The 25496-nt window shown below is 49.8% G+C and overlaps 2 protein-coding genes across 2 annotated transcripts; one reads left to right on the plus strand and one right to left on the minus strand.

Moving 5' to 3' along the window:
• The first annotated feature begins 442 nt into the window (after nt 1-442).
• LOC115337737 (olfactory receptor 14A16-like) lies at nt 443-1456 on the plus strand. The gene has a single exon (XM_041121669.1). The coding sequence runs from the start codon at nt 449-451 to the stop codon at nt 1454-1456; it is 1008 nt and encodes a 335-aa protein (XP_040977603.1). The 5' UTR covers nt 443-448.
• A 10060-nt stretch (nt 1457-11516) lies between these two features.
• LOC115337738 (olfactory receptor 14A16-like) lies at nt 11517-12455 on the minus strand. The gene has a single exon (XM_030006156.2). It carries the CDS (start codon nt 12438-12440, stop codon nt 11517-11519), a length of 924 nt encoding a protein of 307 aa, XP_029862016.1. The 5' UTR covers nt 12441-12455.
• Between the last annotated feature and the right edge of the window lie 13041 nt (nt 12456-25496).

Genomic DNA, 25496 nt, shown 5'->3' on the forward strand with positions numbered 1-25496 from the left:
ACTCTTTCCTCGCAGGACCCACTTTTTTTTTCTCCGAGTGCAGCAGAAATGATGAGGGTTTCTGAAATCCAGGAATATTACCAGGTGACATAGGGAAGAGCTGTTAAAAACCGCCCTCTTTCTCAAACAATGCTCGGATTCTGTTTTCTTAGCCCTGGGAGTGCAGATGTTGACACTTTTTCATTAGGAGCAGTATCATCTGACCAATTCAAACACCAGGACTGACCTCTCCTGATGGACACCATTCCCAGAAACCCACTGCTGCAGAGCAGGGCTGATTCCTTGGCAACCAGTAGGCAGAGGTCCTGCTTCTCACAGCACACTCAGCCAGCACCATGCAGAGCTCCATCAACACAGCTGAACAGAGATCTGTTTGAAATGAAAAAGGTGCAGTGAGCATGTAGTGTGAGAAATGTCTTTGATATTGCTCAAAGAATTATGGGCTAACATGTCACTGCCCTTGCCTCCTTGTTCAGTGCTCCACACCCAGAGGCAGCAGATGTCCAACAGCAGCTCCATCACACAGTTCCTCCTCCTGGCTTTTGCAGACACGCGGGAGCTACAGCTCTTGCACTTCTGGCTCTTCCTGGGCATCTACCTGGCTGCCCTCCTGGCCAACGGCCTCATCATCACCGCCGTAGCCTGTGACCACCGCCTCCACACCCCCATGTACTTCTTCCTCCTCAACCTCTCCTTCCTCGACCTGGGCTCCATCTCCACCACTGTCCCCAAAGCCATGGCCAACTCCCTCTGGGACACCAGGGCCATCTCCTACCCAGGATGTGCTGCACAGGCATTTCTGTTTGTCTTTTTGATCTCAGCAGAGTATTTTCTTCTCACTGTCATGGCCTACGACCACTACGCTGCCATCTGCAAACCCCTGCACTACAGGACCCTCCTGGGCAGCAGAGCTAGCGTCCACATGGCAGCAGCTGCCTGGGGCAGTGGGTTTCTCCATGCTGTCATTCACACGGCCAATACGTTTTCACTACCCCTCTGCCAAGGCAATGCTGTGGACCAGTTCTTCTGTGAAATCCCCCAGATCCTCAAGCTCTCCTGCTCAGATGCCTACCTCAGGGAAGTTGGGGTACTTGTAGTTGCTGTCTGTTTAGCTGTTGGGTGTTTTATTTTCATTGTGCTGTCCTATGGGCAGATCTTCAGGGTTGTGCTGAGGATCCCCTCTGAGCAGGGACAGCACAAAGCCTTTTCCACCTGCCTCCCTCACCTCGCCGTGGTCTCCTTGTTTATAAGCACTGCCACGTTTGCCTACCTGAAGCCCCCCTCCATCTCCTCCCCATCCCTGGACCTGCTGGTGGCAGTTCTGTACTCAGTGGTGCCTCCAGCCGTGAACCCCCTCATCTACGGCATGAGAAACCATGAGATCAAGGATGCCCTGAGAAAACTAATCACTGGATGCTTTTCAGTAGGAATAAACTGCCTCTTGTCTTCTGCATAGTACTTATATCTCTTTGCAGACCAAACCTGTCTTTTGCTGGTCTTTTTATGGTGATTTTTGGGTGTGGTTTTTATTTCTTCTATTTCACTTTGTTTTACTTATCTGAAAGCTTTCCACAAAGAAATGTCTGTCTTCCTCTGGTTTCTAATTCACAGTCTATCCAGATTTTGTGTCCTGGAGGCTGTGCAAATGAGCTATGCCCTCTGTGTGTTTAAACAAAATAAAGGGCCCTGCAGTGACTTGTTCTTCTGAGATCCTTCCTCCAAGACCTTCTCTGCAGCTGCAGGGAGCAGTGCCTGTGTGCAGAGGGGAAGAAGAAAAGAGTCCAGGCACAGCAGCAGTGCCAGGGAGCACCAGTGCTTGGTCTTTCCCCAGCTGCTCTCTTCCCACTTGCATGCTTTCCTTCTGAACCCTTTGGTTGGTGGAAGACCTGAGTGCTCTTCAAGCATGGTTACAGTCCTGCTGTGTGGCAGGCCTGTGGCCGCAGGCACTTGTGTGACAGAGCTGGCCTCCATTGCAGCATTTCCATCAGACAAGTGGATCTCCCCATGCCTTGCGCCACAGATGCCCCCCACCTCTGGGGCTCAGCCCTCTCCGCCCCCGAGGAGCTGCTGTGCCCTTCAGAGGGTCTGGGGCTGTGGGGTGAGTGCCCAGAGCTCTACCGCACCCTGTGGTGGGCACTGGTGTGGAGCCATGCCAGACTGGGCTGTGCTGGGGAGAGGGCAGGGAACGTGGAGAGAGGTCAGGGGAAGTGGGAAGAGTTTAGGGGGAGCTGGTCTGGGCTGGAAAGCGCCCAGGAGAGAAAAATATCAGTGTGTAGCTTGCAGTGTGTGACCATGCAGAGCAAGGGCTCATACCGGGGGTTTGTGGTGCAGAGGCAGGGCTTGTGGAAAGCATGGAAGACACGCAGGTGCAGAGCACAGAAGAGGCCAGTCGGTGCCCTTGCGGTGTGGTCAGAGAGGGAAGGTGGCTCAGGGTCTTCATCACTCCCAACATCTCTTTTTGGCCATGTCCAGCACTTGCCAGTTATTCCAGGTTTACAGGTAAGTTTGGCTGTGAGGCCACCTCCACCCTCTTGGTGGCCCAAGGGCTGGTGTGGGGGAACGGACAGCCCTGCCCAGCCTCGCTCCTTCCCCAGACCCTGGCAGACCCTGGCGCAGAGCTGTCTGCAAAGCTCCACATGGGACAAGGCTGGGGCAGGGCAGGGGTCAGGTGCTGGGGCAGCTGCAAGAGTAGGAGGGTCATGGAGGAACTGTGATCTGAAGGCCGCCACTGGGATCACAAATGGGGAGAACTTTCCCACCCCTGATGCTCCCCTCCCCCATGCTGTGCCTGCAGAGTGGGGCTGTAAGACCACGTATGGGCAGTGGGGCTGGGCCAGAACAGGGACAGAAGCAGCTGCCAGGAGCTTTCAGCAAGGACAGGTACAAAGCGGGAATTTCTATATATTGCCTTTGTTGTGGAGGTATGTGTGTAGGAAAAGAAAAGCTCACCTGGAGATGCTGGTTGCAAGGGAATTCAGAAGCAAACAGAAGACCTTTGGTCACTTCTGAGAGACCAAGGCTGAACAAGGAAAATGCAGGGCTGCTGCTGACTGGGCAAGGTGATTTAATAACAGCAGACACAGCTGGGGCTGAAGGAATGAATGCCTGCTGTGCCTGAGTCTTTACTGAAATGGTCTCCAGGCCCTGTGCTCAGGGAAAGGCTTCAAGGAAGAGGAGAGCATGCACTGGCATGAAAGTCATCCCCTGGAGGGGGATGAGAACTCCAGATGTCTGGGGTGGCCACGCTCCTCCTAATGCAGCCTTATATGCAGTTGACCTTGTTCATGGTGAGCATGCACCACTGGCTTGTATGGTGTCCCTTGTAGTGCTCAGGTCCTTCTCATGACGGTCGCTGCTCAGCCACTGCGGACCCAGCCTGCCCTGATAGATGGGGTTATTCTTCCCCCTGACGCAGGACCGGCCACTTCTCCTTGAAAAACTTGAGAAGTTTCTGTTGCCCAAATCCCAGAGTTTCTGTCCTGGTTTCAGCTGGGATAAAGTTAACTGTCTTCCTAGTAGCTGGTACAGTGTTATGTTTTGAGTTCATTATGTGAAGAATATTGATAACACTGATGTTTTCAGTTGTTGCTAAGTAGTGTTTAGACTAAAGTCAAGGATTTTTCAGCTTCTCACGCCCAGCCAGCGAGAAAGCTGGAGGGGCACAAGAAGTTGGCACAGGACACAGCCAGGGCACCTGACCCAAACTGGCCAACGGGGTATTCCATACCATGTGACGTCCCATTTAGTATAGGAACTGGGAAGTGGGGGCGGGAAATCGCCGCTCGGGGACTAGCTGGGTGTCGGTCGGCAGGTGGTGAGCAATTGCACTGCGTATCATTTGTACATTCCAATCCTTTCGTTATTGCTGTTGTCATTTTATTAGTGTTATCATTATCATTATTAGTTTCTTCTTTTCTGTTCTATTAAACCGTTCTTATCTCAACCCACGAGTTTTACTTCTTTTCCCGATTTTCTCCCCCATCCCACTGGGGCGGGGGGGGAGTGAGTGAGTGAGCAGTTGCGTGGTGCTTAGTTGCTGGCTGGGGTTAAACCACGACAGTTTCTCAAAGTCCCCCTGGAGTGAAGCTCCATTTTGCTGGGTGTTAATATCTGTGTGCAGATGGCTCACCCTGATTGTGGTGAGCCATCAACACAAGACCACAGCGTGAGAAGTTGCAGGACGCTCCAGCTAATAAAAGGAGTTACTGGGTTTGTACTGACTAATGTAGGAATCAGCACAACAACCGTCTTAGAAACACCACATGAGGGTACAAAGCCAGAAAAGCCAGGGCCAGAGGGGAATGTTACGGATGCACAACTAACCAAGTCCAACAAGTGTTAAAGCTCAGATTTATTCTTTAGCAAAAGTAAGTTACAAGTCCGGTAACATTTTATAAAATCACAGGCTCAATGATGTAAAGGGAATTAATACTACACGGCCGACTTAAGAAACCCCAAGATTTAAAGTGATGGCTCAAAACGCACGTATCACTCACCTAAAAGCTGAGGGCTCTCTCCCTCGAGGAGTTACCTCGGGCGGTGCCCTGGCCCGAGGGGGAGTCCCCGACTGCAGACTCGCTGCTCCAAGGAGGACTGCCAACGTGTCCTCTGGCGGGACCCCGTTTATACCCCTGTCGAATCTGACCTGTGGTCATTTAATTCTACTGGCTAGGAGGGTCACCTTGGTGTCCCTGGCGCATCTCGATTGGCCAGTTCAAATTTCAACCTGCAGCCTCCAGGGTTTCCTTCCCCTTCTTTCTTCCTGGAGAAGTTTTGTTTCCTGCTGGCAGGATGGGGGGGCGGGACGTACTGCCACAGAGAAGGAGCAGAGTTGGGCTGTTTGTAGAGGAATGGGTGAGGATGATCAGAGGAGAATTTGGGAGGGAAAAGAAGGAAAAAGAAAACCAAAAGTTAAGCTCAGCTATGATGAGGCCTGTTTGAGGTTACCTGCCTAGCAGCCCTGCATCCATGACTTCAGTGGGACAAAAAAGCCACAGTTGATCACTCCAAGTTTATGTCTGTTTACTTCCATGGTCAGGGGGAACCTGAGCGCTCTCCCTACCACCATCAAGGGAAGACTGTTGATGGAAGAAAACGCACAATCATTCATCCTGGAAAGGATCCTGGGAGGTCTGTAAGCCAAGCAAAACCACTGTCAGTGGAGAAAAGAGAAACGAGGGCTGGGCTGTTTGTCGGCTAGGCTGTGTTAGTGGAAAACTTAGGCCTCTACAGACATACATAACAGTAGTGATCTCTCCAGGAGCTGATCTGAGGCCCTCCATCTGTCCAGGAGCTGGCCCTGGGATCCCCTCACCCCTCCAGTTCTCCCACGCACAAACAAACACACACGCGGCTCTCTCCAGCACAGAATCACAGAACCACTGAGGCTGGGAAGCAGCCAGCTTCCACCTTCTCCGTGCTTCCTCTTCATACTTGATTTTTGTCAGGAGCTCCCTTCTCACCCATACCAGCCTCCTGCAATGTTGCTTGACTTCCTGCATGTCCCGCTGTACTGTTCTGGAGCTTGAAGAGGAGATCCTTGACCATCAAAGACCTCTCCCCTCTTCTCCTGCAGGACCATATCCCATGGGATACTGTCAAGGATGTCCCTTGGCAGACCAAAGCCTGCTCTCCTGAAGTCCTGCTCTTTGCCTTGTTCCCTTCTCTCAAGAACCTCAACTCTACTTTCTCACCCTTGACTGTTACACCCCTGACCAGCTTTTCCTTGTTTCCAAGGATGACATCCGGCAGGACACTCCCCTTCACTGGCTCCTCACTCACGCTTGTCAGGAAGTCATTGTCAATGAACTCCAAACACCTCCTGGATGGCTTTCACCTTGCTATGTGTCCCCTTCAGCAAATGTTGGGATAGCAGCTCTACAGAGAAGGACCTTGAGGTCCCAGAGGACAAGCAGCTGAGCATGAGCGAGCAATGCACCCTCATGGCAAAGGCCAACAGCCTCCTGGGCTGCATGAGGAGAAGCCTTGCTGGCAGATGGAGGGAGGTGATCCTTCCCCTCTACTCAGCACTGCTGAGGCCACAGCTGGAGTGCTGTGTCAAGTGCTGCACTGCCCAGTGCATCATACTTGTTGACCTACTCAAGCAAGTGCAGCAAAGGGCCACAAAGCTGGTTTAAGGGACTGGAGCATCTTTCCTAGGAGGAAAGGCTGAGAGATGTGGGACTGTTCAGCCTGGAGAAGAAAAGGCTGAGGGGGATCTCATTAATGGGTATAGAATTCCATCTGAACCCCAGAAAACTGTGTTTGACTGTGAGGGTGGTTAAACACTGGAACAGGCTGCCCAGAGAGGTTGTGGAGTCCCCATCCATGGGGGTACTCCATACCCAGTTAGATAAGGTGCTGAGCAACATACTCTAGCTGAGCCTTCCTCAGCTGAGGGGGTTGAACTGGATGGTCTCCAGAGGTCCCTTCCAATCTCAACATGTCTGTGATTCTGTGAGTATAAAGGAGAAAGGTAAGACAGGAAGAAATGAACACCACATAGCCTTGACCACAAATATTGTGGGATCCCATGGAGGAGACCCAAGCTGGAACAGGGGAGAAGTGTGAGGAGGAAGGAGCGGCAGAGTTGTTCTTTAGTGACTGTTAACCCTCTTTTCACCATCCCCCATGCTCCTCTTGGGATTGGGATGAGTAGAAGCATTTGGAGTAAGGGATTAATTTGAGTCTGGGGGAAAGTGTGAGGGCAATGGACTTTAACAATTTTGTCATTGTTTCTCACAATCCAAACCTTTTTTACTTGGCATAAATTAAATTGATCTTCCCCAAGTCAACCCTTCTTTGCCTGTGACAGTAATTAGTAAGTGACCTCCCTGTCTTTATCGTGACCCATGAGCTATTCCATCTTATTTTCTCCCTTTGTCCTTTTGAGTTGGGGGTGTGACTGGGCAGCTGGGTGGGTGTCTGGGTGTTGGGCAAGGCTAACCCACTGCCGGATGACCACCTCAGGACTGCTGTGTCCAGTATGGGGCTCACCAGCACAAGGAAGACCCTGACAGACTGGAGAGACAGTTGCAGAGGCCATAAGGATGGTTGGGGCCTGGAGCACATTGCGTACAAGGAGAGGCTGAGAAAGCTGGGGTTTGGAAAAAAATCCCTCAGAGCCAAACACTGGAGCAAGGACCCAGGCCAGTTGGTGAGATCGCTATCAATGGAAATTCTCAAAATCTTTCAAGACAAGCACCTGATCTAGCCGGAGGTGTCTGAGAATGGGCTTGGCTGAGAGTCTGGCTGTGGCAAGAGCTGTGGGACTTGATGTGTAATGAGTGTTGGTAGGAAACTGGTTCCCTTTGTATTAGTAATGGCAGTAGAGCTGGGTATCCTAGAGACCTGGAGGAAGACAGGCGTGACCATGCAGCAAAGGTCCTTCCTCAGGGTTGGGCTGTATGGCCACTCACCCTCTGGCTCTTCTGTGTTCATATTATAGGTGATCCCCAACACTGACTGCTTTTGCCCCTTCTCTGCCCCCACCAGCCCCACGCCCCAGGGCAGCATGACAGTCCTGGCCCTGGAGCTCCTCAGCCAGCTCTTGCATCTCTCCAGCCCCCTTCCCCTGTGCCAGCTGGGTTCCTGCTGCCTGCCCTGTGATTGCAGAGTCCTCCTTTCCCTGTGAATACCTGGAATTAACACTTTTGCATGATTCCACCTGGGCAATCTCTCCCTTTGTGGAGCTCTGGTCACACCCCAGGCACACGCTGCCCACGGAGATTCCCTGGGATAATCCAGGCAGCTACAGATTCCCCTCCTGGAAGATGTCTTCTGCCCTGTCACATGTGGGAAACAACTGGGTTTGTACCTCAGTGACCATTCATCATCTCCACTGTCACCAGGCACCAACAGGTGAGTCCTAAATCCACCCCTCTAGCAGGTCACAAGATGACAATGAGCTTTTTGCCCTTGAAACCGTGGATCAATAGGCCTTTTAAGGTGCAGTATCTCGGGCCTGTTCCTGACACGAATCTTGGAAAAACAGCCCTACCATCAGGCAGTGCACAGGGAAGATCCCTTTTTATTACAGAGATGCTATGAGGGAGTCAGCTTGGCCCCAGTGTTACAAAGACACATTTTTATATGGTCCTCCAGGTGAGACAGGGTACGTTCATGCTTCACATGAAGTACGGGAAGTCCAAGTATCGGTGTAAGAACATGAGACCCCAAATAGCAATAACAACAATGATAATAAAACAAAGCACGGGCCTAGTATGGGAGTCACTTGTGGAAAAAGACTGGAAGTTTACTGGTATTGAAAAATGCCCATGAAATCACTTTCCTCAGGGCATTTTTGAGCTCCCTGTTCCTCATGCTATAGATGAGGGTTTTCACAACTGGAGGCACCAGTGAGTACAGCACTGCCACCACCAGATCCAGGGATGGGGAGCAGATGGAGGGGGCTTCAGATAGGCAATCATGCCAGTGCTGACATACATGGAGACCACTCAGCCCACAAGTCAGCAGCCCTAGCCAAGAGAACAAGGACCTCAGTTCTGGGTCCCAGCCCTACCAAAGCCCTTGGCTTTCCCCACCACAGGCTGTCCTATACTGTCCTATGTCAGTGATCGATTCTCTGCAGATTTTAACTCTCCCCCCTGCTTCCCCAACTCACTCTGACCCCATGATATCCCAAGGTTTACTGATAACTCTCTGTCCTCACTGTTGTTCAAACATAAAGCTGTAGCTTTCTGAGGGTTAGGCAATGTCTCTGAGTTCCCAAAAACCCATCTGGCTTCTTTCAAAGCCTTGATTATGTTCCTCTAGCACCCGAGATGTGCTCCTCTAACCCCAGGCTCCCTTGAATTCTTACGCGCACAGCTCTCTCCCTGCACTACAACGTGTCTCACATACACTTCCCTTTTTCCCCCACAGTGATGAAACTCCACCCCAGGAGGTCTGTGCATCCCCCACACTCATAGATGTTTCCTGAGGTCAATCCAAGTATCGGAAGTGAAGCAGGAAAAGAGCAAGGTCAGCTCATCTGGCATGATAGCCACCCTCAGCAGCAGGCCTTCTCCATTTTCTAGGCATGCACATTATCATAGAAAAATCTCTTTCATCCCTGACTTGCAGAAGAGGGGTCTTCCTTCCTGACAGCTTCCCAGGACACACCTCCTCCTCTTCCCTATCCACAGACATCCACTGCTTTCCATTTCTGGCCTCAGAGAGGGTTTCAGGATTTGCTAAAGCCATCAGCCACCTCCTTGTTTCTCGCTGACATCCCTCGACCCTCTCTCTGAGCCCTACACACGGCCAATCAATCACTGCTGCTCAGAGCTGCTCGCTCTTCAGAAGAGGCCTTGAGATTCCTGCATATTCCTGGTGCTTATTAACGATCTTCCTGACTCCCTCCAGAGCTCATGGCAAACATAGTTGTCTACAACAGGGCCTTTATGACCATCTTTTATGAAATCATTGTCTTTTTAAGATCTCTGCAGAAAGAGTAGCTACAGAAAAACACCTAATACAGAAAAACAGAGGCTGAATGAAGTGCCAGGAAGAACCAAGTGAGCAACACCCAAGGCTGCGGCTTCCTGGCAAGGAGTCTTTCCTGTTTGTCACCTTTTCTCGTGAAAGAAACAGGAAAACTGTCCATCCCATGGAGCTCTGCAGAAGGAAGTTGGAGCTGTACGTTGTGTGAGGGGATACAAGCAGGATCAGCAGGTAGAAGGGACTTTGGTAGGGAAGGCTTTACGAGGGAGCACCCTGACTTCACCCAGATAAAAAAGAGACCAGGCAGTGTGCTGACATGATGGTTAGAAGTGTTCCAGGATAAAAGAGTGTGGATGAGAGCAGGTGGGAGAGATTTGGTTTGCAGAGGTTTGAGGTAGCACTTTCCGTGTCTGAGCAGCCTGAGGTTTGGAGCCAGGGGAAAATACAGAAGCTGTCAAGGACCTTTTGGAATTAGTGGAACTATCACTACTAGCAGTAACAGGACAGCGCTGAAAGGGAACTCCTTAGTATTCTCGATGATGAACTAGAGCTTTTTAATTTTCTTGCTACTTGAGAAAATAGCTATGAGTTCTCAGTGATGAGCCTCTGGTATGCAATTCTGAGAACAAGCGTCCATGATGGCACCTCCTGGCAGCTGCTTCATGGCCCCTGTCAGCGCCCTGTCCCTGTTCTGGCCCAGCCCCACTGCCCATACACGGTCGCACAGCCCCACTCTGCAGGCACAGCACGGGAAAGGGGAGAGTCGGGGTGGGAAAGCTTCCCCCATTTGTGATTTATGACCCTCCTATTTTTGCAGCTGCCCCAGCGCCCGACCCCTGCCCTGCCCCAGCCTTGTCCCAGGTGGGGCTTTGCAGACAGCTCTGCTCCAGGGTCTGCCAGGGTCTGGGGAAGGAGTGAGGCTGGGCAGGGCTGTCCGTTCCCCCACACCAGCCCTTGGCCCACCAGGAAGGTGGAGGTGGCCTCACAGCCAAACTTACCTGTAAACCTGGAATAACTGGCAAGTGCTGGACATGGCCAAAAAGAGATGTTGGGAGTGATGAAGACCCCGAGCCACCTTCCCTGTCTGACCACACCGCAAGGGCACCGACCGGCCTCTTCTGTGCTCTGCACCTGCATGTCTTCCATGCTTGCCGCAAGCCCTGCCTCTGCACCACAACCCCCGGTGTCAGTCCTTGCCCTGCATGGTCACACACTACAAACTACACACTGATACTGTTCTCTCCTGGGTGCTTTCCAGCCCAGACCAGCTCCCCCTAAACTCTTCCCACTTCCCTTAACCTCTCTGCACCTCCCCTGCCCTCTCCCCAGCACAGCCCAGTCTGGCATGGCCCCACACCAGTGCCCACCACAGGGTGCGGCAGAGCTCTGGGCACTCACCCCACAGCCTCAAACCCTCTGAAGGGCACAGCAGCTCCTCGGGGGCGGAGAGGGGTGAGCCCCAGGGCTGGGGGGCATCTGTGGCACAAGGCATGGGGAGATCTACTTGTCTGATGGAAATGCTGCAATGGAGGCCAGCTCTGTCACACAAGTGCCTGCGGCCACAGGCCTGCCACACAGCAGGACTGTAACCATGCTTGAGGAGCACTCAGGTCTTCCACCAACCAAAGGGTTCAGAAGGAAAGCATGCAAGTGGGAAGAGAGCAGCTGGGGAAAGACCAAGCGCTGGTGCTCCCTGGCACTGCTGCTGTGCCGGGACTCCTTTCTTCTTCCCCTTTGCACACAGGCACTGCTCCCTGCAGCTGCAGAGAAGGTCTTGGAGGAAGGATCTCAGAAGAACAAGTCACTGCAGGGCCCTTTATTTTCTTTAAACACACAGAGGGCATAGCTCATTTGCACAGCCTCCAGGACACAAAATCTGGATCGACTGTGAATTAGAAACCAGAGGAAGACAGACATTTCTTTGTGGAAAGCTTTCAGATAAGTAAAAGAAAGTGACATAGAAGAAATAAAAACCACACCCAAAAATCACCATAAAAAGACCAGCAAAGACAGGTTTGGTCTGCAAAGAGATATAAGTACTATGCAGAAGACAAGAGGCAGTTTATTCCTTCTCAAAAGCATCCAGTGATTAGTTTTCTCAGGGCATCTCTGATCACCTGGTTTCTCATGCTGTAGATGAGGGGGTTCAAGGCTGGAGGCACCACCGAGTACAGAACTGCCACCAGCAGGTCCAGGGATGGGGAGGAGATGGAGGGGGTCTTCAGGTAGGCAAACGTGCCAGTGCTTATAAACAAGGAGACCACGGCGAGGTGAGGGAGGCAGGTGGAAAAGGCTTTGTGCTGTCCCTGCTCAGAGGGGATCCTCAGCACAGCCCTGAAGATCTGCCCATAGGACAGCACAATGAAAACAAAACACCCAACAGCTAAACAGAAAGAAAATACAAGTACCCCAACTTCCCTGAGGTAGGCATCTGAGCAGGAGAGCTTGAGGATCTTGGGGATTTCACAGAAGAACTGGTCCACAGCATTGCCTTGGCAGAAGGGTACTGAAAATGTACTGGCAGTGTGCAGCACAGCGTTGAGGAACCCACAGCCCCAGGCAGCTGCTGCCATGTGGAGACAAGCTCTGCTGCCCAGGAGGGTCCCGTAGTGCAGGGGCTTGCAGATGGCAACGTAGCGGTCGTAGGCCATGACAGTGAGAAGAAAATACTCTGCTGAGATCAAAAAGACTAACAGAAAGACCTGGGCAGCACATCCTGGGTAGGAGATGGCCCTGGTGTCCCAGAGGGAGTTGGCCATGGCTTTGGGGACAGTGGTGGAGATGGAGCCCAGGTCAAGGAAGGAGAGGTTGAGGAGGAAGAAGTACATGGGGGTGTGCAGGTGGTGGTCACAGGCTATGGCGGTGATGATGAGGCCGTTGGCCAGGAGGGCAGCCAGGTAGATGCCCAGGAAGAGCCAGAAGTGCAAGAGCTGCAGCTCCCGCGTGTCTGCAAACGCCAGGAGGAGGAACTCAGCGATGGAGCTGCCGTTGGACATTTTCTTCCTCTGGGCATGGGGTGCTTTCAAAGTAGAAAAAAGACAGTGAAGAGTCAGGGCATTATTCTCTGAGCAATATCAAAGCCATTTCCCACAGACGCTCCCATTCTTACATACACAGACCCTTTTCCTTTTCTAGGAGACCTTCCTTCAGGCCTGTGGCTGGAGCCCTGCTTGGTGCTGGCCGAGCGTGCAGTGAAGAGCCAGGCCTCTACCCATGGGCTCTTGAGAAGTCAGCCCTGCTCTGCAGCAGTGGGTTCATGGGATGGGTGCGGGCAGGGGCCAGTCTGCTGTTTGACTTTGTCAGCTGAATCCACTCCTAACGCAGAAGGGGTTGTCAGCACCTGCACTCCCAATGATAAGGACCCAGGAAGGTAAAAATAGTTTTAGAGTTCTAGGGTTTTTTACAGCTGCCTACATCGCCCCTGGGGAGTTTTCTTAGATCTCGGAAGCCTTCAGCATTTCTGCTGCAGTCTGGGAGAACAGCATGAGCCAGGCAAGTCAGGAGGATTGCCTGTGGCTTAGTGCAGAGAGAGGGGGAGCTGCTCTGTCCTTCTGTCTAGTTCCCACTTTCACTGTGCTTGCACCTGTTAGAGGTGGATGGTGATCACGCTCCCATATTTTACCCTGAAAAGCCACCAGACACTGCTGAGAGCAGAGACATCCACTGCAGACCACCAAATGTCTCACCCTTTCTCAAAGTCTCAGCACCTGCTTCTAGGCAAGGACACACTGGGCTCATTTCACCAACCCAAGAGCATTTCCTCAGTCATAGCATCTCTGTGCTTCTCCATGGGGCTTTCTGATAACAGAAAGCTGCTGTGAGACAGGTTTGCATCCTGCAGGGCAGCTCACAGCTTGGAAGGACGCTCTGAGGTGACAGCCAAGTGACCTAATGTGATGGCATCTCTGTAAGGGAGAATCAGCTCTTTCCCCAGCCCCACAGACAGCATTGAGCATAACCCCTCAGATGAGAGGAAAGCTGGGACACTTGTTCCCATGGACACAGCTGCATGGGAGGACCCACAAGATCAGTGTGTGACTCTGCAGCTGAAACTCCCACCCCAGAGAGCCTGACAGCAGAAACAAGGTAACAGTAACACAGACAAGTGGAGAACCAAGGAAAAAAGCAGTGATGGTCTGTCTCAGAGAGGCAAAGGGAGAGGCAGCAGGGAAATCAGGAAAGAGTTACCCTTCCCCAGCTGTGCATGCCACCTCCCAGGCACCAGCACAGCCAGGCAGTTGTTCTCAGTCCCTGTGCTCTACTTCAGGAGGCTCCTGTCAGACTGACTGATCCCTCAGAGTTACAGCTCCCGAGTCTCAGTGAGCTGTTCAAGCATGACAGCTCCTTTTCCATTTCTCCTGAAAATTCGCCAAGACTAGGAAAGAGAAAACCCAGGCTCTGGAAAGCTCCTTAAGTTTATAGCAATCCCTGCTTTGCGCTTCCCCTTGAAAAGTGGCCTCGGAAATGCCCCGGGGCTGATCTGGAGCTGTGAGCAGACCTGACCCACACAGCACCCTCTTGTCAGCAGAAGGACCCTGCCCTGCTGCGAGTTGCTTCTTCCACCCACAGCTTCTCCCCTGTCTGCTGTTGGAGCTCCCCAGGCAGGCTGAGTACTTACCCTGACCAGCGGCAGAGCCCCTGCCCCAGCACACAGCCCCCTGGGGTGCAGGGACCCTGCTCAGCAGGACAGCCCTGGGCACCCCTGGCTGCACACCCAGCTTCACACTCCGCAGCCATCCCCGGGTGAAGGCAGCTGACATGCCCTGTCCCTCTGAGGGTGCAGCAGGGAACCTCTGCTCCAAAGCGCGTCCTTTTTCTCTGCACTGCACAAACTGTGAGAGTCCTCCTGACAGATCCCATAGGCTGTGGCATGTGCCAGCTTTAGGAGGTCATTCCAGGAATTGCCCTGCAGCCAGAGACTTACCCTGTGAAGGGCTGTGAAGATTTTTCTCCAAGTCAGCTCTTCTCTCTTCTCCCACCCCAGACTGCCTTTAACCTCTCTCTCTGCCTCACTCCTCTCCCCTCGGTGCCTGCAGGCAGTGCCCTCAGCCCTGCTGCGCTTTGCAGAGGAGCTGCTCCTGGGCAGAGCTGTCTCTCTGAAATGCTGCCTGCTTGCCAGGAGCTGCCTCCACCCCAGGAGCCCAGCCCAGCTCAGCAGCAGAGGACCAGCCCAAGGCAGCACTTTCTCTGCCCCCTCTGGGCTGCCTCCAGGAGTCCCTGGGGCTCCAGGGGAACCTGCTGGGAAACAGGCTGAAGCAATCACTGATGTTCCCTCCTTCAGCTACAGAGAGACTTCTGTCCTGTGGCATTTCTTTCATTAGAAAAAGAGTTGGGTTCATGTTTACGGATGCTCACACAATCAAATGCAAGAGGTGTTAGAACTCAGATTTGTTCTTCAGTACAAAGTTAGTTAGAACTCCGGTAACATTTGTGAACCACAGGCTTGAGGATGTAAGGGCAATTAGTACTTCACAGCCGACTTAAGAATCCTTAAGATTTAAAATGATGACTCAAAAGGCACATATCACTCACCTAAAAGATGAGGGCTCTCAACCTGCAGGAGTTACCTAGGCTGTTATCCCGACCCAAGGGGAGAGTCCCTGACTGCAGACCCGCTGCTCTGAGGAGGACTGATGCCAAAATGGGACCCTGTTTATACCCTTGTCGAATCTGATCTGTGGTCATTTTAATCCCCATTGGCCAAAAGGTCAACACTTCAGTGTACCTGGCACATCTCAATTGGTCAGTTCAATTTTCATCCTGCGGCCTCTAGGGTTTGGGTTATTTTTCCTCTCCTCCCTGCCTGGAGAAGTTTTGTTTCCTGTTGGGGGGGGAGGGGTGTACCTGCCACAGTATGACAATCTCCTGTCCCAGTGTTAGATAGGACACCAGGAAGGTGACAGAGAAGCATATAATTTTTCCAGGCTGGGGGGATGTCACGGAATCAATTGCAAGGCTTGGTGGCAGAGCCCAGTACAGCTGGTCTGTACTGGACAGCGTCCTCCAAGCTCAGCAATGGTGCAGCTCGAAACTCAGTCTAAACCTGTAAGGCAATTCAAGGGCACCATAAGGAGTGTTTCCTACTTCAGGAACAGTTAAAGAAGAAGCAAAGATCCTGTGTGGCCACTGCTGAATGTAGTAAGAGCAGGTGTAGATAGATCTGAGATGCTCTGTGTCCTCTTCTCCTCTGTCTTCATCAGCAAGGTCTCCCAGACCCCCGTGACTCGAGGCAGGACTCTGGAGGTGAACAACCGGCAGTGGATGGGGATCAAGTCAGAGAACACTTGAGCAAACACCATCCTTAGCAGTCTATGGGACCAGAGGGGAGGCATCCCAAGGAGCTGAGAAGGCAGGATGAAATCACAGTGAGGCCACTCTCCATCAGCTTTGAAAGGTCATGGAGATTGGGAGAACTCCCCGATGGATGGCAACACCCACACATTGCATGCATTTTTGAAAATGGCCAATGGATGAGCAGGGCAATGAAGGCTGTGCCCCAGAGCATGTCCACCGGAATCCCATTTCTGGGTGTCTGGAAGAGAAGGTGACAGGATTAAACCCTGGGTAGAGTGGGCCTGGCCCTCCTCTGTGCTTTCTGTGATGAAAGGACGGGAGTGCCGGACACGGGGAGAGCAGTGGTGGTCTTTTTCCTGGAAGTCAGCAAGGCCTTCACCATCATCCACCACAATATTCTTGTGTCCAAGACAGGATATTCTGGTCAGCATGGATGCCTAATAAATGGGTAAAAAACCCAGCTGGACGGTTGGGCTCAGAGGGATGTGGTCAATGTGTCGTCCTCTGCCTGGAGGCACCCAGCTAGTGGGGTCGTGCAGAGGCCTGTGCTGCCACCTGCCCTGTTTCACGTTTTGTATGACCTGGAGGAGATGAGAGGGTGATTTTTCATAGCATTTATAGATGACACCTGTTGTGGTTTAACCCCAGCCAGCAACTAAGCACCATGCAGCCGATCACTCATTTCCCCCCATCCAGTGAGTTGGGGGAGAGAATGGGGAAAAAAAAGTAAAATTTGTGGGTTGAGATATGAACAGTATAAAAGGACAGCAAGGAAGAAAAGAATAATGATAATATTAACAATAATAAAATGAGAATAATAATAATAAGAAGAAGAAGAAGATGAAGAAGAAGAAGAAAGGGATTGGACTATGCAAAAGAAATGATGCACAATGCAATTGCTCACCACTGACCAACTGATTCCCAGGTAGTTCCCGAACAGAGATCTCTCACAGGCCAACTCCCCCCAGCTTTATACACTAGGCATGATGTCACATGGTATGGAATAACCCTTTGGCCAGTTTGGGTCAGCTGCCCTCCCTGTGTCCCCTCCCCTCCAGCCTTCTTGTGGCTGGGCATGAGAAGCTGAAAAATCCCTGACTTTAGACTAAACATTACTTAGCAACAACTGAAAACATCAGTGTGTTATCAACATTCTTCTCATACTGAACCCAAAACATAGCACTATACTAGCTCCTAGGACAAAAAATTAACTCTATCCCAGCCAAAACCAGGACAACACCGCACTGAGGAGAGCAGACACTACACTGGAGGGCAGGGCTGCCATTCCAAAGGACACAGACAGGCTGGAGGGATGGGCCAAAAGACAACCTCATGATATCCAAAAAGGACAAATCCCCCAGAAGTGGACTAAGCGCCTGCAATGACAGAGGCCAGGGGCTGCATGGCTGGGTAACGTCTCTGCGAGAAAGGCTGTGGTGGTCCTTGGGTTTCATTTGGCAAAACAGGAGCCATCAGCAAAGACGACCAACAGAATCAAGGGCTGCATGAGCAGGAGCACATCCAATAGAAGTTATTATCCTTCTCTCCTCAGAACATTTTACATCCTATCCAGAATACTCCCCTAGGTTTTGACTCCCCTGCAATGCCAAAGAGACATCGTCAAACTGGAAGCAGGTCAGATGAGGGCTACCAAGGTGACCAGGGCTGGAGAACTTGTCCGATGAGAAGAAGTTAAAAGAGCTGGGCTTGTTCAGCTGCAGGAAAGGAAGGTCATGGGGGAACATGCAGCAGCATGGCACAGGTCCTAGTAAGGCTGAGTCAGGCTTATGTCCATGGTACAAGGCACAAGGACAAGAGGCAATGGGCTGGGAAAAAGAGAGGGTCAGGGTACATACAGGGAGAAACTTTTCCAGCTCTAGGAGAGTGAAACTCTGGAAGCTGTTTCCCAGCAAATAGGCACAAGTTCGATCCTGGAAAGTGATGAAGAGGTGTTTGAATAAAGCCCTGAGAAACCTGTTCTGATCCTGCTTTGTGCAGGAGGTTGGTCAAGACACCTGCCAAGGTCCCTTCCAACCTGAATGATGCTGTCCTTCCTTCCCCTTCATGCTTTCAAATTGGGGAAAGCTCTCAGGTTCTCCCTGGCCACAGAAGGCATTCACATCAGGTGCTAGCTGCTTTGCAGGTTCCCCCAAACAGCCCTGACCACATGCTTTGCTTCCCTTTTACTTCCCTGAAACGACAAGTGCTCTTCCTTTACTATCGTAACACCATCCAAAAAGAACAGCCTACTGTAAGAGTCTGTGTTGGACTGTGTTTGTCTCAACATTGCTGCTGCACCACTACCATTTCCTGGCCTCAACATCCTGTTGCCGTGAAGGAGTACGCTCTGAAGGAGAAGAAATATCCCCAAAGAAACCACCATATCAGCCCAAAGCTAAACCAAGCTGCGCTTGCGCGCAAGCCAGGTAGATAGGACCACCGTGAACACCTGGGCATGCACACATGGAGGAACACGGGGTGGCACGTATGACAATGAGCTCCATGGGAATGAGCGGCCTCTTCAGAGAAAATTGTGGGGACTAGGACAGTAAAAGGACTGCGTACTCCTCTCTCAAAAAGAAGAAAAATCAGTGCTCGGAGCTGGGATTTTGTCATCATCTCTCTGCTGGAGCTTGGAGCTCGGAGCTTACCCCATCACCTGCACCGAGACCGAGCCAATGGGACGTTGCTGGCTTCATGGTGGTGGTAACTAGTCTTGCTGCATCTCTTCTGTTTTCTTGCTTAGGTCTGCCTTTTTCCTTTCTTTTTCCCTCTGTCCTGTCGCTATTATCAGTTGTTACAGGAAATAAAACTTACAAGGTTGTACAGCATCTGACCTCGTTTGTGTCTTAATCTCACTCTTGGGATTGTTTAAGAACCCTCCCCGATATTGGATCGGGACACCTACCCTGATAATCTTTTCCCCATTGTCCATGTATTACTTGTTTCATACCCTCTTTTGGTGTTTTTGAGATGGTTACTGTGGCATTTCCCACCTTGGTAAGCAACTCCACTAAGCACGTCATTCTCTTTCATTACCTGCAGCGTCCTGTAATTCTCCCTGTTCATCTCTGGCTTGAGGCACTGTCCCACAAACCTTAAATGCTCTCATGTTGGATTTTCATCCCAGAGGAACCGTGAGACACTTGTGGATTTGGCCAACAGAAACCTCCAGAAGTTTTACAAGGCAAAGGGGGCAAGGCCTGCACTGGGCCAGAATAACCTCGTGCATTGGGACAGGCTGTGACATGACTGGCTGAGGAGTTCCCTGGGGAGAAGGGCATGGGGGTTATGCTGGATGCCATGTGAGCCAGGGGGTTTCCCATTCCTAAGGAGCATGGGGAAACTGGAGAAGGTCCTTCAATAATACTCCAGGTGTTTCTGTGGTTTCCCTAGAGGCGTCACTATCTACCAAATAAATCATTCATCTGCCTAAATGTAAATCTCTGCAACATAGCAGTCTGCATGAGGGCAATGCCAGCTGAATCGGTACCTGCCATATAAGGCATGACAGCCCATCCTCAAGGACACATGCAAAGCACTTCAGATGAAAGGTGGTCTTGCAAAGGTCACCCTTTGTGTCCCCAGGTGGCCTGGACACTGCTGGTTTTCCCTCTCCAGAGAGTGGCAGAGGCTGGCTCCCCTTCTCAGGACAGACTCCTTGCCAGGAAGCCACAGGCATGGGGGTAGCTCACCTGCTTCTTACTGACACTTCACTCGGCATCTGTTTTGATATATTTGGTGTTTTTCTGTGACTACTCTTTCTGCACAGATGATCATAAACCCCAACCATTTCATAAGAGATGGCCATCAAGGCGCTGTTGTGGCCAAGAAAGCTCACCATGAGCTCTGGAGGGAGCAAGGAAGATTCTAAAAGGTACCGGGAAGGTCCAGGATGCTCATGGCCTCTTCTGAAGATTGAGTGGTGCTGAGCAGCAGTGATTGGCCATGTGTAGGTCTGCGAGAGGGGTCGGGGGATGTTAGTGAGAAAGAAGGTGATGGCAGATGGCTTTAGCAAATCCTTACAACCGTGTCTGAAACCAGGAATGGAAAGCAGTTGGTGTCTGTGTTACAATAGTAGGAAAAATCAGTTTTGTACCTCTAGAATAAGTTAAAATTGTAACCACAGGGAATCGTGTTAGGTGCAATGAATCATGTTAGGTGTAACCATAGATACCTCCTATCATTTCTGTTGAATTTTGTCTTTGACTTTGGAAACTAACAGTATGATTGAAACAATAGAAGTAATTATAAAAGCGAAGTGATTAACTAGTAATTACTCAAAAGTTTTGCAGTTCTTTGATCTCATGACTAGGTGTTCCTGTATGCTAGATGAGAACAATATTGGAACTGACCACATGTGATTGAAGCTTAACAGCTTCAAGATCAAAGAACAAGGGCAAGAACAGAGATCCCAAGGATTCCCAATCAGTAGAGATAGGTCTGAGTGACCCATGATTACTTTTACGTCAGAATATTAACAAGGTTATGTAATCAGAGGACCAATCATTATAAAGGTTGAATTCAAGAGCAAGAATAGTATGCATTTTTATGTAAAAGAACTTAGGTAACAATGACTCGACAGAAAAAGTGTATAAACACTGATGGATTTTAATACTAAGTTGGACATGCCTTTGGAGGAGTGATCCCCCGTGTCCTCAGTGCTGCAATAAACAAAGTGCCTGCTTCTTAACATCAGGTTGGTGTTAAGGAGCTTTTATTCCCAATTTTGGTTACAGTTTCTGGCAACCCAGATGGGACCTTGTGAGTGAGACTGGATAAAATCGAGTGTTGGTCAAACTCCAGCCAGCACGGAGGAGTTCTCAGGGAGAACCATCACCCTCGACTCACAAACCTCCTCGCAACGCTCCCTGGAAAAGGGGTGAGGCACTTCTTCTTAGGAATTTGTTTGGATAGCCTGCCCATAAGCCGTGGTGAAAGCTTCGCAGGGTTGGGGCTTTGAGGGTACCCGTTTGCACTGGAAGCCTAGGTCTCTACCTGTAAGTCATAAGCGAAAGCTATTGCTGGGTTGGACTTTGTGTGTTTGAGAGAACTGTTGTTTGCATTTGTTTGATATTTGATATTCGAATATATAAGTATAATGGCATTAGCAAAATTGTTTAAGAGTAAGAGTGAGGGAAATATAACTGCTGATGAAAAGATATCAAAAACGTCATCCTTGGGATGTTTATTGACACATTGGAATGAATTGCATGATGATTTACGTAAAAGTCAGATGATCAAATATTGCAATTATTGGTGGCCTTTGTATGTTTTGGAGGATCAGGAGGAATGGCTAACGAACGGAACTTTGAGTTATAATACTATGTTGTAGTTAATGTTGTTTTCTAGGAGAGAGTAAATGGAGTGAAGTGCCATATGTAGATTTGTTCTTTTGAGTGAAAGTATCTGATGGGGACTGGAGGGGAGTCTCTCAGCAGTACCTCTGGTTATATATGGCTAATCTGGGAGAACAGAAAATTGAATTTTTAGTTGACACTGGTGTCACCTTTTCAGTTTTAAATACCTTAGAGGGAGAGTTAAGTTCTGAAGAAATTGGTGGTGTTGGTGGGACAGGTGAATGAGAGACTAGACCCTTCTTTAAACCTTTGGCAATGAAATTAGGAAAGCAACGGGTCACTCATTAGTTTCTGTATTTGCCAAATTCTCCTAAACCCCTGTTAGGGAGAGACCTACTTGAGAAATTGGAGGCGGAAATTCAATTTAAAAATGGAGAGATTAAAATTTTAGTTCCAGAAACTAAACATATCGAAGCAGTGGCTTTGTTGTTACAGGATGGTTACCGAAAGCAGAAGATCATACCAGTCGAAGTAAATAATGCTGTAATTCCAGTCGTCTGGGCTGGGGAAGTTCCCAGTAAATCCAAAAGAGCAGAACCTGTGAGAATTGATTTAAAGCCAGGATCGAATCCGGTAAGAATTAAACAATACCCCCTAAAACTGGAAAATTGGAAAGGGTTAGTACCGATAACACAAAAATTTCTAAGGTCCAAATTTTTAATAAAATGTGAATCCAAATATAACACCCCAATCTTGCCTGTTAAAAAGGCTAATGGAAAAGATTACAGATTAGTTCAAGACCTCAAAGCAATAAATCAGTGTAAGATATTTATCCGGTAGTAACAAATCCGTATACTTTGTTAACAACCTTAACAGAGAAAGAAGAATGGATCACAGTGTTAGACTTAAAAGATGCCTTTTTCTGTATTGCCTTGGATCCCAATAGTCAGGAGCGCTTTTTGCTTTTGAATGGGAAAATCCTGAGACTAGGGGAAAACCCCAATACACACGGACAGTCTTGCCTCAAGGCTTTAAGAAGAGTCTTCCCATTTTTGGAAATCTATTGGCATGAGAATTAGGGATTTGGAAGAAAGAGAATACTCAAGGAATCTTGTTGCAATATATGAATAATCTGTTAATTGCAGCTGAGACAGAAGAACGATGCACAAAGTTAACTATTAGCCGTTTGAACTTTTTGGGAATCAGTGGATATCGAGTGTCAAAAGAAAAAGGCCAAATAACCCAGAGAGAAGTAACTTATTTGGGTTTTGAAATCCTGAAAGGACAGAGACAATTAGGAACTGAGAGAAAAGAGGCAATTTGTCGTCTCCCGGAACCTAAGACTCTAAAAGAATTGCAAGCCTTTCTGGGAATGGTTGGGTGGTGTCACCTGTGGATTGCAAATTATGGCTTGCTGGTCCAACCTTTATACGAGCAGTTCAAAACCTCAAACGATGGATTTATAGATTGGACTGATGTCGGGAAAGCTGCTTTCAAAGAACTGAAACAGGCTGTAATGGGGAGCACCAGCCCTAGGCCTGCCAGATCTCACAAAGACATTTGAACTTTTTTACTCGTGAAAGAAAAGGTATAGCTCTGGGTATCCTGGCCCAATATCTGGGACCAAGTCGGCGAGCTGTGGCCTACTTCTCGAAGCAATTAGACAATGTGAGTCTGGGATGGCCTGGTTGCCTGAGAGCCATCGCTGTAACTGTGCTACTGATCCAAGAAGCTCGTAACTTCACCTTAGGACAAAGAATTATCCTGTATGTTCCCCACCTGGTAATTACTGTGCTAGAACAGAAAGGGGGGCATTGGTTATCCCCTAGCAGAATGCTGAAGTACCAAGTGGTGTTGCTGGAGCAAGATGATGTTTACTGAAAAACTACTACCATCATTAACCCTGCTGTGTTTTTAACAACTAATCAAGTTGAAGGAGAACTGGGACATGACTGCTGGCAGACAAACGAAGAAGTTTACCCCTATTCTATACTATTGAATTTTGTGTTTGACAATGGAAACTAACAGTATGATTGAAAGTCAAGTGATTAACTAGTAATTACTCAAAAGTTTTGCAGTTCTTTGCTCTCATGACTAGGTGTTCCTGTATGCTAGATGAGAACAATATTGGAACTGACCACATGTGATTGAAACTGTGTTAAGCTTCAAGATCAAAGAGCAAGGGCAAGAACAGAGATCCCAAGGATTCCAATCGGTAGAGATAGGTCTGAGTGACCCATGATTACTTTTACATCAGAATATTAATAAGGTTATGTAATCAGAGCACCAATCATTATAAAGGTTGAATTCAAGAGCGAGCATAGTATGCATTTTTATGTAAAAGAACTTAGGTAACAATGACTCGACAGAAAAAGTGTATAAAAACTGATGGATTTTAATACGAATTTGGACACGCCTTTGGAGGAGTGATCCCCCGTGTCCCCAGGTGTTAAGGAGTTTTTATTCCCGGTTTCAGTAACGTGTGTGGAGGTTGAGGAAGAAGATTGCCCTGGGAAGATGGCAGGAAGGAAGGCCTCTCCTGGGCAAATCAGGGCTGATACAGACATTTCCATCTACTGTGCATGGTTCATGCTGGTAGATGGGGAATGCCCACTGCTTGGAGTAGCTGTGCGTAGTAATGCCCAATGAGCTGACCTTGCTCTTCTCCCCTCCTTCACCCCCCACACTGGGATGGACCTCAGGAAACATCCATGAGGCTGGTCATAGCGCAGACCTCTGGCTGATGTCCCATCACTGTGAGAGACTGAAAGAGTTAATGTCTCAAAAAGTGTGGTGGGGCAAGTTCTGCTTAAGGAAGAGCTCTGCATACCAACGAACACTGCATAGCAAGGAACCACGCTGGAAAAGAAGCCAATCAGCACAGGACATCAGCAACAGGGCAGGGAGGGTGTGCCGGAGGGCGCACAGCTCCCTGTTCTGATGTGCTGTTCTGATATGCTGAGCAGGGCAGCTCACGATGCATGGCAAAAGATCACGTCTGCAGGGAAGGGGAAGTTACTCCCTAAACGACCCCCAAGCCCACGGACCCATTTCCCAAAGGCTCACAAACTGCTCATGACACCTAATTAGCCTAATGAGTTTGAGAGCCTGCCTGACAGGGGGAAGGATGATAAATGGACCCAAACTAAAGCCCCATGTGCGCAAGCCCACTGGAACTGAACCCCTCGGCTGACTGAACCAACGCTGGACCCAGGGCCAGCGACATCTTTCTCTTCTCTCTCCCTCCCTCCCTCTGTCTCTCAAAATTGCTACACCTTATCCCTTTAGACATAAACCAGTGACCAAGTCTGGGAATAGGAGTGGATCCAGCTGCCCCTAGGCTCCTCACTGAGAGGGAGTCTAGAAAGCAAGGGGGTCCACTCTGAACCTCATGACTCAATGGGAGGGCTCTCCTTATTGTCTTCCCTGAACTGATGCCCAGATAAGCAAGGCCTGTAGTGTATCTTTGGTGACATATGGTTAGCACGTGTTACAGTTTACTGGCATAGTTTCACGCCAATTCTTGTTGTGAGCGAATAAAAGTTGAGTTTGGTGAGTTAAAGGATCCCTGGTGTCATTTCACCTTAGTCCTGACCTGGGAATCAGCAAACCTGAGTTGTCGTCCTGAGAAACTGGGGCGTGACAATCACTGCAGGGGAAGAGGAAGGGTATGTGAGACACAAGGGTACGCAAGGGAGAGAGCCGTGTAGGTGTAGCAGTGAGTGCGTTAAAGGCAGGAAGAAGACTTGAAATGTTGGCGGGGTGTCACGCTGAAGTGAAATCGGTTGAGCTTGCAATTTGAGGCGACAGCAGAAGAAGGAGGATGTGCAGTTCAGTGCTGGTATGTGGAGCACAGTAAAGGATTCTAGCAAGTTTGGGGCTTGGAAATCTTGGGGATAAATGAGCATTAGCAAGGTTTGTTAGAAATGGGATGGGCTGTGCTGTGGGGAGCTCACAGGCACTGGCAAATCCTTAGAAAACCACAGCTTGGTGTCGGAAGCAAGGAAGTAGGCACAGGCACAGGCACAGGACAGTGTAACTGTGGGGGAGATGGCCAAGGGCCTTGGTGGGGCTTGGACACCCCAAAAGAGCAGAGACCCTTGTTCTCCTGGCTACGGCTGCTGTCTCTCCCACTGAGACCCTGTCGTGGTTTAACTGCAGCCAGCAACTAAGCACCAGGCAGCTGCTCACTCACTTCTCCCCCACCCAGTGGGTTCGGGGAGAGAATTGAGAAAAAAAGTAAAACTTGTGGGTTGAGATAAGAACAGTTTAAAAGGACAGAAATGAAGAAAAGAATAATGATAATAATAACAACAATAAAATGACAATAATATAATAAAAGGCTTGGAATATACAAAACAAGTGATGCACAATGCAGTTGCTCACCATTCACTGACTGATGCCCTGGTAGTTCCCTAGCAGCAACCCACTCCCCCCCCAGCCAACTGCCCCAGTTTA

This window comes from Aquila chrysaetos (genome assembly GCF_900496995.4).
Source record: "Aquila chrysaetos chrysaetos chromosome W unlocalized genomic scaffold, bAquChr1.4 W_unloc_6, whole genome shotgun sequence".
Taxonomy (NCBI): Eukaryota; Metazoa; Chordata; class Aves; order Accipitriformes; family Accipitridae; genus Aquila; species Aquila chrysaetos.